This window comes from Mastacembelus armatus, chromosome 8 (assembly GCF_900324485.2).
Source record: "Mastacembelus armatus chromosome 8, fMasArm1.2, whole genome shotgun sequence".
NCBI lineage: Eukaryota > Metazoa > Chordata > Actinopteri > Synbranchiformes > Mastacembelidae > Mastacembelus > Mastacembelus armatus.
In genome coordinates, this window is record NC_046640.1 from 11,419,202 (window position 1) to 11,433,136 (window position 13,935).

Below are 13,935 nucleotides of genomic sequence, written 5' to 3' on the forward strand. Positions count from 1 at the left end.
TTTGAACTCTACTTACAATCCAAACAGCAGCAGGACATTAGGTGTTTGTGAAGAGTGAGGTGCTTTGTGGAAAAGGGCGCTGTCTACATAAGATTTATGCTTTTGTCAGATACATTGAAAGGTACAGTACAGTGCAGAATGTATCAGAATGTATTGTTATTCTCCACATGAACAATATATAGTTACCTTGCTGTACGCAGCGATGAAGAAAAACACCCACTGCCATGAAATACAGTCTTGATTTAAAGATCTCTTTTCCCGCAGCTAGATCTCTGAACTGCGTCACAAATAATATCTCACACATCTGTTCTCTCAGTCAAACAGGATATCTCCACAAGGGACAAATATATTCTTTTTTTAAATCTCATTTGTGTAGAATATTATGCAAGTCTACAAAACAAAAACACAATCTAAGGAAAATTGCACGGAACAACACTACGAGTTTCAGTCAGTCGAGTCCACTGACAGTACAGCTGACTGCTGCCACTGTGGAAAGAAGAGGTGTGATCATCCACTTTTGCAGGGTTTTCATTTTTGTTGTTGATATTTCTGTGCAATGGAGCAGGGCTGAAGAGGAGAGACACTGCAAGCGAGGAGCTTCTGACATGTCGGTGCTGTGGCGAGGAGCTCAGAAAAACCAGCCCACCTCCTCCCCACATTCCCCCTCCTCCCCCGGCCCCTCTCAGCGTGTCCTCACGAGCTTTGCATCCAGGCTCGGCTACAGAGCCTGGATGTCTTGGCTGATGGAAATGAAGCAGAGGTGTCCGTGATGATGGATAGAATTAGGAAAACTAGAATCCATTCCAGCTTTTAATACACCCCCTTACCCCTCCCCCACATTTCCCGTCGAACAACTCTTTCTGTCAATCTCTTCCTGTCTGACTGTCTCTGTGTCTGTCTGTTCTCAGTCTGCGTAGAGGATGAAGCCAGAGAAAGTGCTGTACTTGTTGTTGTTGCCTCCATGGGCTTTGCCTCCGTCCAGTTTGATGTAAACCTCGTCGCCAGCGTCCAGATGGAGGATGACGCTGTTGGATGCGTAGTCATAGTTCTGGTCAGCGTCTTGGGCAATGGCACTGGCACGAACCTTGAAGAACAGGGACAGACAAACATGTAGGAGAGTGGGTAGATTTATTAGTTACAGTACATATCAGGACAGTAATTTAATTCTTGTAAGAAGTGCCCTGAATACATAGTCATACTCTTTTCTAACTTATACTAGAAAGATAAAGTTTTTAGTAAACTAGTAATGTAATGCTCCTTCTTCCATACTCTAAATTTAACCACATTTTCATTTACTCTTACTTTACTCTTAATTAGGAAATACGTCTCTAATTAATTAGCAAAGAAACAATCAAGGCTAAAATTATTAACACAAAACAAACACATTGGTTCCTTTTTGGTAGATTTAATAGGGTGTGTTATTTTGAAAAAACACTATGCCGCACTGCAAGAGCATGTAAAACACATTGCACACAAGGAAAACTAAAATAGAAACCTCTTTATTCTGTTTTATGAAATCCTAAATTTTACAGTGTTTCATTTTGAATTTATACGAATTACTGGACACAATAGCTGCACAAATAGTTTTTCATATTGATATTGAATCTACAGGACAAACCAGAGGGTCAGCCAAACCCCAGGTCTTTCTGTCAAGCAGATTTATGGTTTCAATCAAGCCAGTGGTCTTTTACAGAAGACCTAACATTCAACCTTGGAACAAAAGGTTCACAGAAAGAGAAAGTCTCAGAAAATCAACAGCAGGGCTCGCTCTGGGGGCTTCTCATTGTGTAGGAAATTATTGAGGAATATAATAAGTAAAATTATCAAGGACACCAGCAGAAATCTTTGATAACGTGAAGAGTGACAAGGATCACTGGAATGAGTTTGCATGATTAAAAAAAACAGAAAATGAGGAATTTTTAGCGCTATGTTTGCCTTTGTCTGACTGTGTGTGTGTGTGTGTGTGCATGTGTGTGTGTGTGTGTGTCTGTGTGTGTGTATTCTGCCTGTCTGGCTATAGGACATTTGGAGCAGTGTCTAAATAACCTGTCCTGGCTAATTAAGACCGCCACCACAAACATGCTCTCTCTCTCTGGGGAGGAAAATGTAGCTGCAGTGCCAAATGGGCACTGAAACAATAGCAGTGTTTTTCATATGTGTCTAAGAATGAGTGTGTTGAGTGTGTGTGTGTGAGACAGAGAGAGAATGGCTGGTATAGTAGTAGATTATTAGTAGAAATGAACACTACATAATATTTGATGTGAAGCTGCATTTCTAAGATACACTGAAGTTTTCTTTGGCAAATGAAAACTACAGCCAGTGAGAAAATGAGGAGACACGGTGAAGGTCATACAACGGATGTTTCCTGTGCTTTTGTCTGTTGAGCCACCCGGCCTAATTAAATATGAGCCTTCACAACAATGATGAACTTTCTCTGTACAGCGCATTGTGTAAGTATTTGAACAATGACATGTAATATTTTCTGTTTTGGCACTAAATTCCAGCACAAATTTGAAATTAGAAAACTACACCACCAATCTAACACTACACTCATGATGGACGGTTTTTTGTTTTGTTTTTTTAATTTTTTTTCCCCCAAAGGATCGAAATTAATGCAGCAAAATAAAAAACATTGTTTTTTTATGCAGCATAGCTTTCTTGTCAAAATCTGGCACTTACATTACCGCAGCTCAACATCTGACCGCTCAGATGGAGATTCAGCCTTGGCAGTAGCTAATGTTGAGCCTCTAGTCTGAAGCACAGAACAGAAGTGGACTACTGAGGTGTGTTAAGTTCATCTTTTAATTCCACATAGTCATATTGTTTTAATTTAATGTCTTCAGACCCCTTCTGAATAAAACAAAAGGCTTAACCCTTTTTGTATTCATACATGTAGACTTGTGAACAATGACTCTGAACTTCTAGCTTCAGTGGAGGACCTAAGGACCTAAACTATTAAAACTGGAAAAAATAAATGTGTTGTTTCTTGTCAAATACTGTGTACTGGTGTTTAGTGCCAAAACAGCAAAATACTTAGAGGCTGCAGGGATCTCAGTGCTATTAAAAGATTACTAACAAAAAGAACTGCATCAGTCGTAATGTAAATAAAATAGAATTGAACGAGAAGATCATTATTTTTTGTTTTTTCTTGAGATGAAAAACAAGGCACTGTAGATCTTTGAAAGCGGCCGCTGGTTAAATAAGGCAATTAGTTACTTGGTCTGGTCATTGAGGTTGAATCAAAATCTTTAATTCCCATATATTTGAAGTGTTGTCTTGTGGCTCATTATCAGGTCTCTAAAGTCCATTCCTGCGATTGCCTTGGTTCAGCGTTTGTCCACACAGCTTTAAATCAGGGCTTTTCGAGCAGATGTTGACCAACAGGTGGCACACAGAATACCCAATAATTAGTTGACCTATTTAAGGGGTACACACAGCATGTGTATTGACAAATGTGCAGACGGAAGCTACTTGGGTATCTCCTGCACAGAAACCATCGTGATTGTCAAACTTATTAGGGAGTCTAGAACATGTTTTCTTTCAGTTGACGTGTGAATTATAAATTATATATTTTTGTGCAGTTTAAAGCTTTGATTTTTCATTTATTATTAATGTTTATCAGCTTATTCTCCATTTTGGGACCTACTGTAGTGTTCTTACTTCCTAGATATAACTATATGACAGCCAGACACTGTTTTCTGTATTTTTCTATGGATTCTTATCGGTTTCTTGAAGTATTTTTCTTCCTTTTATCTTCTCTGACATAACAGCTTTGGCTGCTCATACAGCTCATCCTCAGCTCATCTTCTCCTGTTTGCTAACAAACTGCTACATTTGGATGTCTACAGGTGTGCAAGGTCTGTGAAGCGTTCATGAACTGCATATCCATTTGGATCCAGAGCATGGAGGGTGGTATTTCTTTTGAGCTCCAAATGCTACACCAGTTAAAAGCCTCGGATAGAAAATGCCTTAACAGAAGCATTGTGTTAAGAGCTTCTCCCCTGACCACCGCAATGACAGACAGACCTACACTAATGACTCGAGCGGGATATGAGTCTTTTCTGTGCCACTACTCTGAAAAACATTTAAGTGGTAAGGTGCCATATCTGTGGCATTTTACTTTGAACTTGGCCACACAAGGCTGTTGGGTAATATTTCTTCACAGCACCTCATCATATCAGGTGCTGGACAGCCTTTCTGCAAATATTTACCAAAATCATCATTCCTAGTGACGCCGCAGTGTCTCTCTCTCTGTCTCTGTTACTGCTTGTGGTCACTATTCAGTAGAATTTATGAATAGCATGTATGACACTGGTAATGGAAAGCAAGTACATTTACCCAAGAGCTGTACTTAAGTACAATTTTGAAGTGCAAAGTAACTGTAAAACATGTATGTTAGTTAACATTAGATTCATCTTTACAGTATTAAATTGATGAACACAATGCATCAATTAATATGATCCAAAAATATATAAAATATTAATGTGACTTTTATTTTTGTTTTTTTACATTTGGCTGCTAATACTTTTATACTTACCTATGTCAAATTTTGAATGCAGACTTTTACTTGGAAAAGAGAATTATTACACTGTGGTATTTAGACTTGTTTAAGTAAAGGATCTGAATACTTTGTCAACCACTGATGGTTTGAACATTTCAAACACTTCTAAAAGTTTCACCACAGTAAGAAATGTTGAATTTTAATTACTTGCAGCAAAGTATTCTTTGCAAATTATTATGCTTTAAGGCACAACCCAGCCCTCTGCTGTTTTGGATTTCTTGAGTCCTCCTGCAGTCCGTGAGACACTCCAGTCTCTGAATTATTTTCAAAGAGAAGAAATGTTCTTTACATTGCCTTCAGCTCCACAGCACTGAATTACAGAGGAGGAGAGAGGAGCAAGGTTGACACTTCTTCAGCCTTCTTAACAACATTATTGTTGGTGATAAAAAAAAAAAAAAAGCTCTATTTTGCAATAGAAGGTGAAATCAATAAGCGCTTTAATAGCAAACCACATGCATTCAAAAAAAGCACTGGCACAACATTTTAAGCAACATTTGTTCAGAGAATCACGTTTACGCAACATTTGAGTCCTATTGAAGTTCCTCAGGCTGCATAAAGAGCGAGTATGACAGATGTAGTGACAAAGAGGACAGTTGAGGGTTACTCAAAATTTCTGACAACATACTGTACCATGGACAGTGGCAGTCACGTTGGTATGAAACGTGTGAAAACTATAAAGGCTAATCTTTGGTAATGAAATTGAGGTGAGATTTTAAGATGCAGGAGTAATATATGGAATATTGTACATTTCTTATTGTTTATTCTTCTGATTAAATCTTGCACAGCTCATATCGATGTGCAAACAAAGCCTCCTGTTCCGATCCTGAGATGCTGGCGTCCAGTGCATATTAATATGATGTGATATGCCCCGAGCGTACAGAGTCAACACCGTCTTATTAGAGGGTTACCGCTTTGGGTTGGTGGGTGGAACGGGTGATGATGGCTCAGAAGGATTTGTTAGCTGGGATTTTAATGAAACTTTATCAAAATATTTACTTTGCAGGTGTTCACACAGAACCAGGGCACCTCTGGCAATGTCACAGACATGTAATATTGCTTAAATTATTCTCTTCATTTGCTCTTGAAGAAGCTAAATTTAAGACTTATTCAAAAGCAGGATTTGTGTTTTTTTTGTTTGTTTTTTTTTGCAGGGGGGAGGAGAAAATACAAATATATCATTTTCCTTTAGCAGAGAAAGAGTGAGCAAAGCCCTGGTGAAAGTAAACTTTTGAGAAATCATTCCAATTCTTCCACAATGATATTTTTGTTTTGTTTTGTTTTTTTGCTCTAATGGTTTTTATCCCCATCTGACACTAACTGCCGCAGCCCAGGCTTCCTTCGTTTGCTTTCAACGATAAGCATGCATGAATAAAAGCTCGCACTATTTTTGAAATAATGATCACAGAGCTTACGTTGGAGCTAATTTTTCTTTTCCTTCCTTTTTTTTTTTTTTTTGTTTTGTCTCCACTGCACACAAAGACCTTGTTAGGGATATGAGCCAGAGGTTGAAATGCAGTGCATGGCAGATGTATAGAGAGAAATGAGCAGGACAAACAGCCAACTGGCAGGGCGTGACCTCGACATAGAGTATGTGGAGGAACTTTGACAAGACAAACAAAGTACGAGGCAATAAGCGCCAGCTCCAGGGATGGTAAATGAGGTGTCAGGCAATGTCTTCCTTGTGGCTGCTCGTGCGTGTTTGCATCCATCATATCGTCAGCGTGATGGCTTTGATTGAGGAATATTTTGAATGGAGACACAGAAAATTCAAGGCTGCATTTGCTTTGAATAAATAATGCATGGCTGGAAAATGAAGTGTGGATTCTCTTAACTTGTCTTTAACACTGTTTAACTGTGAATCTGAGCATCAGAGTTATTAATAATGAGGCTGTGAAGACGATGCTTCAAGCATGAATTTATGGCACGGGAGAATACTGTCACTGTTGCTCAGTCATGTGGGATTTCTTCTGCAATCAGTCTTTATTTTAAATCCTCCCTGCGTTATTTTCCATCAGCAGTTGCAGTCGTCGGTCTTGTATGTTTAGCTGGATTGCTTCTATTATAAACTATTATGATGCTGTTTGTCAGAATGAGACTGAAAGTTTTATCTGTTGTGTCTGCCACAGGAGGAGCCTGTGAAGTCTCACTGAGACGGTGATTGTACAAAAGGCTTTGTCACTGTGATAAGGGCATGTCTCGTGGCTTCTGAAACAGGGATTTGTTGACTTGATGTTGAGCCTCCATTTTGGATCAACGAGTCTATTGGTCCTCTTTAAATCAAAGTCTACCGCCGTCTAATTGTGTTTGAACATTCCAGCCGTGAACCGCATGCTTAATAGCAGCTTAGATGGCTTGCCACCGCTATTGAGCCTGGTCCAACATTTCACTGCACCACACATACAAACAAACACACACACACAGACACACACACACACACACACACATACTCAGTGACAAACATCCGTGTGCATGTTTGTGTGCATATTTACACACGAAGTGCAATTCTACTAAAATAAGGAGAACAGGAAAGCTGCAATGAGCTTTCCTGGTTTGCAGCATCAAAAAGTTTGAGGTTGTCCATGTGTTACAGGTTTATTTGTTGAAGGAACCTAAGTGAAAACATGATAAGAGGACTGGAATGGTAACAGGAGATTTGCCATCTGTCAGATGAGAGTACAAAAAGGCTTCCTGAATTAATTCCACCAGCTGTTCTCTTTGGACCTGCTCAGGCGCCTTTGAAACAGAATGACTTCTCCTGCACAAGCCTCTCTCTTTGGAAAATTGCTTACAGTAATGGTAAAGGTGAGTCAGATGTCAGGCATTAGTTTGTTAGTTGATCAAGTGTACTGTACATACTGATCCTTGATGCAAATTTGCAGAAAACCTCATGGGGCCTAAGGATAAAATGAAGACAGCTTCTCCTGAGAGCCACTGAAAAAGAGGGTTATCAGAGGAAAGAGTGGAGGAAAAAAGAAGCGTCAACTTTGACCTGCAATACAGCCAGTCTTTCTTTTCTTGTGCCTGACTCATCACGTTCAGTTAATTACTGAGATACACTGCACTGTCTGCCTCTAGCACTAACGCTAAAAACACAACCACTGCTGGCAGCATTGTCTGAAAAGACACATTTTCAACCTTTGTTCACACAAAGCCTGTTTTTCCACTGTGCTTTCTAGTAACCCCATGGCACTGATTTTCCTTTTGTCTTGACTCCTCTAAAATGAGGCAAAGTGAGTTTCTGTACACCGTGAGGGTTGGATGAGAGGCAGCCTGTCAGCTTTTCGGTGGCATGCATTATTCCTGCGGTACGTAGTTCAACTTCCCTTACTAGAGCAATTTTTTGGTGTCTTACCAATATTCATTTTCTGGGGGACAAGAGGTGTTAACACATTGAGTTATGTAGCAGACTATGAGTCATTTTAAGCCACTGACTTGCTGCTTTCCTCTGAAGTGGGAGAAGATAATTGTGGGTATCACTAGAGACTGAATTCAGGGGATGGCTAAATGTCAGGGGCGTGGGGAGAGATGGAGAGAGAGATGTTTGCATAAGAGGGCCAGGGGCACTTGTCTAGCTCCCATATGGCCCTCATTATAATGAAGAAGCCTTGTGAGTCAACACCACAGCATCCTTGAGCCAGCCAGTCACAGGAGACAGTACATAGCCTATTTAAATCCTGTGTTTTTGGTCTCTTAGTACATGTTATAGCTGTATTTCAGGAGCAAATTAATCTGAGTGTATGCATTGCTGGGCAGGCTCTCTGTTGGATGACCTCAGCGTAAAATGTCTTAAAAGTAATTGAATTATTGCAGACAAGTGGTGGGCAGTTTTCGAGTAAGTTTTGAAACTTCACCAATAAATGATAGATTTTCTTCCCTCTGCTTGCAGATGACAGCCCGATGTCATCTTGACATTTCCAATCTGTGTGGTATTTCCTAACAACATGGGCCAATCTTCATTTAATAGCCCTCACACCTAATTAGGCCAACTCTAATGTTCCACTCGGCAGAGTGTCAAATCCAATGTCCAATTACACAGCAGATCAAGGCCAAAGGTCCGCCTCCACTACCTCTCAGGCTGATTATAGAAGAAGTGCCATGGTATGCATCACACAGAAAGAAATGAGTCTGTCAGAAGAAGGAAAGAGACACACATACATGCACGCACACACGTGGATACATACACATAAGGGGATCAATATCGCAGGCGAAGAGGCTGAGGGACTGAGGGTGGCTCTCTCAAACCCTGCCTGTCTATTTCAGACAGAGTCTCTCTGTTACACCAGGCAGACACACAGAGGCCTCTCAGTGCTGAAGTCACACCACGATGAAGAATAGCAGCTCTGAACATTACCAGAATGTTAAAATCAATCAAGACAAACTATTGCTGTATCTGTGTGTTTGCTTTGGAGCTCACAACCTTCACTTGCATTTTCTTCCTAATTTTGAGACTGAAAAAACCCTAGAAGGTTGTTCTGTAAAGATCACAGCCCATCCTGAGTGATAAGCTATTAAACGGGATCTCTTTTTTGTGATTCACACCTTTCTTTAAGACATATGTTGGTAATCAAATCAGAGCAGACCCTCATCCAGATGGCTCAGTTTTAATGTTGGGATTGACACCACATGCTAAACACAGACTGTGGGTTTCATCTGGATATGGAGCCATGGAATAAACAGTTCTGTGTTCATGTGCACCAGAGCTGAAGACCCCATTGAAGGTGTCTTCATGGGCAGAGATAGACTGACAGGGAAACGACATGTAACTGACCTAAGCTGAGCAGCAAAAAAAAGAAAAAAAAGAAAATCACTTTAAAGTGGGTCGAGCTCAGAAACAAAATCTAAGAAACGGCTGGTGCACTCTAACCTCTTTTGTTACAGTCCCATGCATCACTTGAGAGCAATGAAGAATATTGTTGGCAATGTGTGTTAGCTAAACGGATTTGGTGATACTTTTTTTTTTAATTATTATTTTAATAACTTTTCCTTTTAAGACAAAAACTTTTTTGCTCTTTTAGAAAAGTCAGCTCCTGTAGACCTGACATAGAGGAGAGATGGAGGGCAGTGCACAGTTGGGGTGGGTTGAGGCAGTGGTTTAGGTGCGTGCGTGGGGTGTGGGGGGGGGGTGCAAAGCGTGCACGTATGCGCCCGTGAGCATGTGTGAACGTTTGTGTATGTGAGGAGGAGACTGCAGAGGTAATTGCTAGGAAAGAGCCATGTGCACGAAGGACATTGAAGCTTATTAAAGGAGGAGACAGAGTGATTATTCACTATGGTCCTCTTGAGAGACTGACGCTGAAGTCATTGCTTTTAATTAACTCTGAAACGGTTTTACGGATTAATAACAATATTAAGAAGGGAACAGAGAGGAGAAGCGCAAACACATCCTGGACCTGGTTCAAGCTTTTTAATTACAATTAAATAGACTCGATAGCACAACGGCACAATAGCTATGTCTTTTTCTGTCCTCTTTTCTTTCTCCCCCTTCTACTGCATCCAATAAATTTGTCTTCATTGTTGCTACCATGTCTCTCAGGACGTGTCCAAGACAGGTTTGAGCAAAGCATTGATTTATTGGACAGGGTTTAGAATTGGTTTTATTTTGGCACACGAGTAAAAGAACAGGCAATGAAAAAGCCAAAAGAGTGTGAGGAGAGGAACTTGGAAAGAGGATAAAGTGTGCTGTGCTGAAAATAGATCCCTTATTTCTTTGTTTACCAGGAAGCTACAGTAGCTTTTTAGTCTAGTTTGAAAAGTGTCAAAGTTCTGGGGACAATACTGCAATTCTTGTGTGCATTCTGCCAAGTGAAAAGAGGAAGTGGAAGAAGAGGAGAAGAAATAAAGTAACCAATGGATGCTGATTTTTCACACAACTTATAAGAACCCCCGGAGTGGGAGGAGCACATGTTGGGGTGAAGCAGCACTGCAGGGTCTGGAAACCCGCTGCTTCACTAAAGCCAAAAGATGATAAAATACTAGTATTGTCTGCAATTCCCTGGCCTCCCCTGTCCCAACTCACAGTGTAGCTTTTTGTTGTCTTAATGAGCTGAGGAAAGCACCAGTGTGACTGTAGGAGATTCAGTTTGACTCTCAGCACTTCATCAATGATGTAGCATAAGTTGGCCCAACATTTATAACCATTCACAGTCATTTACACAGACTGAGACTCAGGGGCCTGCTCCATCAGCCAAGCACACAAGCTAATAAACACCACAGCAAGAGCACAGCACAGTTATGCATAAGCTGAGCATAGGAAGACAGAGAAAGAGAAGCAGTTACCACTTTATAAACATTACGCGTGTCTCTTGAGATGCACACTGTGTGCGACTAACTTAAGTACCTCCACACCCTCCTCTTGGGAACACAATGAAGCGGAAACAGAAGGCGTTTTATAGGAACATATGTTCTTCTTCCCCTATTATATATCAATGCTTTTACACCCACCCATAAACATTACTGTTGAGTGAGACATTATATATTGAAGGTGATTGCTGTAACTCTATTTTTTTTTCTTTGCTGGGTGTGAACTTGGTGAGGGTAAAGGAATTAACCTCTAGCTGCCTTGGCTAGACTACAGGTTCACGCCACATTGCGTATGCCAACTGTTACTTTATCTCCACACTGCATATCATGATCTCAGCATTTGTGATGTGCTGAAACCACTGACAACTGCTTTCTGCTTTAATCTACTGTATCTCTGAATATTAATTCACTTAAGGTGTTTTTTTTTTTTTTTTTTTTTTTTGATTTCACTTGGGAGAAACAGCCACAACTTAAAATAACCAGAATTATACAAAAATAACATATTTATCCAACCAGCAGAGGGGACACAGGTCAGAGGGGCTGCTGGGATGTGAAGTCACATAACAACTGGATGATTTTAGAGATATTGATGATTTAGCCAGTGTTGCTGCAGGGTTCTGTGTTTCTCATTGCAGAGCAAGCTGATGAAGGTGAGAGTCCAAATGAAATGGACCATAAGTAATGCACTTCCTGTGATCTGTATAAAGTGTGATCCCAGTCACACAGTCAAGAAAAAAGTCTGTCACAAGCAGCGTTTCTTATTACATTACTGTGTCTCCATGAGCCCAGTTCAGTTACCAGTGGCAAAAAAAAAAAAAAAAAAAATAGTGCAGCCGAAACATGCATGAAAGAATCAATGTGTGAATGCAGTGCTGGTATTTCCTTCACACGTAGCTAATTTGCTGAATTGTTTTCTTCACCATATAATTACAGTGTGTTTTTCATAATACGAAACGCGTTTTCAGCCCGAAGCAAACAATGATTGCAATAACTGTTTTTTTTTTGTTTGTTTTTTTAACAGGCAAAATGGATTTCCTAGACACTTTGGAGATAAGAGATCTGACGGCTTATCGGAAGGCTGCAAACTACAGTGACATGCATTACCGACCTGAGAGGACCATCCGGGACGCAAAACAGAATTAGCCCCCCATTAAAATGATGCATCTAAGAAGCCGAGAATAGATCGCGTGGATGTCCTAATGCATTTAATATGAGTGGATGCAGCGACAACATTATCTGGTGGGTTTGCACGAAAACGCAATTTCTAATATTTTCTCCACCTCTCGGTTACTTTTAATTAGCCAAAACACGCGTAGTCTGAAAGTTACATGATACAGAAACGGGAGGTAATTGTGCGCCCCGCCATCGAAATAGTAGAGAACAATACCAACAAAAATAATAGTAGTGTTATTATATTCCTGGTTATTATTTGTATTAGGCCTATATTACACTGGAATCTCTCTTCAAATACACTGCATGATAAATTACAGTCATTCTTCTGACTTAAAAACAATTCCAACTTCTTCATTTTCACTTTCATCTCTTCAGCTCTTCTACTTTACAAAACCATACATGACAACACTCCCGAGTCAAACATTCATCCTTACATTCCTCCAAGTATGAATCCCAATTCAGATATTTTGAGAAAAAAGCGGAACGCCTGGTCGGTTTTCACATTGCACACTGAAAAGCAAAGAAACCACCGTGCACGCTCCGCTCAGCCCAACTGTGACCGTCCTTTTGGATCGTTTGACACGACAATGTCAGGATGTATCATGCGAAGTGCGGGCACAGGATGCAACCAGTCAACGCATCTTTATCTCCGAGCGCGCTGGGTGCCACAGCTGTGCGCTCTGAGCCTTGGAGGCGCACGGCAGATGCGCACGCTTCTCTCGCCATGTCACATTTTATTCACTAGCTTTACGAAAAAATCAGCTTCAGTGAGCATCAGGGGACTCAGTGATGCTTAGCCTGGGGAGAGGAAACTTAGGAAAAGTTTTAAAGCACTAACCTGACCGTTCTTGCAGAGGTCTGCCCACATACTGGTGCCGTCTCCTCCTCTCATCAGCACATGGTAGATGAAGAAGTATGTGCCTGGTATGCTGCAGATGAATTTGCCTGAAATGCCATCATAGTTGTTGCCCAGGTTGGTGACCACATCGTCAAACTTGAGGATCTCATAGCCTTCATGGGGATTCTTAAGCCCTGCATAGAAGGCCACCCGAGGCACCGTGTTGTAGGTGGCCGTGCTGATAGCTCCGGTCCCCCCAAGACCCAAAATCCCAGTCCTTCCCTGATCCCCTCTGTCACCAGGTGGCCCAGCTGGCCCTGGTGGCCCTGGTTCTCCTGGTGGTCCAGGTGGACCGGGCTTGCCTGGCCTTCCGGGCTTGCCCTGTGGGCCCTGCAGTAAGGTGGAGTGTGGAAGCACGTTGCTGTTGCTGTGGTCGCTTAGCGCCTCTGCCTCAGCCTGGAGACCCGTGGAGCTGGTGCTGCTCGCTGGAGTGCCCTTGTTCAGGTAGGGGTCGCACACCATACGACAGGTGCCCAGCATCTCATAGTGACTGGCATCTGTACCCACAGAGCTGACGAGCACGGGGATGAGGACCACCAGCACCAGGACCAGCATAACCCCTACGGCAGCCGCCACCAGGGTCTTCCTCCCGATGCTGAGTCGGGGAAGGGGCTGCGCTGCCAGCGTGGGTCTCCCGGGGGCGGAAATGGTGACTGCTTGTTGTGGGGAGCCTGTCACCGAGGAAAGGGACCCAGAGATCCCGAGAAGAGTTGCACGAGGAGCGGCGAGTGTGTGAGGGTGAGACAAAGACCCACATACACTTGATACACCTCAGTGCTTCACTCACTCACACTGAAGTAGGCAATCAGTCACTCACACATACAGGACAAGACTTAAGGAAACCCAAGCATGCACAGGGACACATTCAGCACGTACTTACAAACACAATGTGACTTGTGAGAAGAAGCAAGAAGGATGCAGAGCCCAGAGGAATGAAGTGAGAGACAGAGGGAGAGAGAGAGGGCGAGAGAGAGAGGGAGAATGATGAGAGTGGGTGAGTGTG

At 41.8% G+C, this 13,935-nt stretch overlaps 1 protein-coding gene across 1 annotated transcript; it reads right to left on the minus strand.

Moving 5' to 3' along the window:
• Positions 1-904: 904 nt before the first annotated feature.
• Positions 905-13,502, minus strand: c1ql1l2 (complement component 1, q subcomponent-like 1-like 2). The gene is made up of 2 exons (XM_026325495.1): positions 12,873-13,502; positions 905-1,084 (listed from the first exon to the last, which is right to left on the minus strand). The coding sequence occupies exons 1-2, from the start codon at positions 13,485-13,487 to the stop codon at positions 905-907; spliced, it is 795 nt and encodes a 264-aa protein (XP_026181280.1). The 5' UTR covers positions 13,488-13,502.
• Between the last annotated feature and the right edge of the window lie 433 nt (positions 13,503-13,935).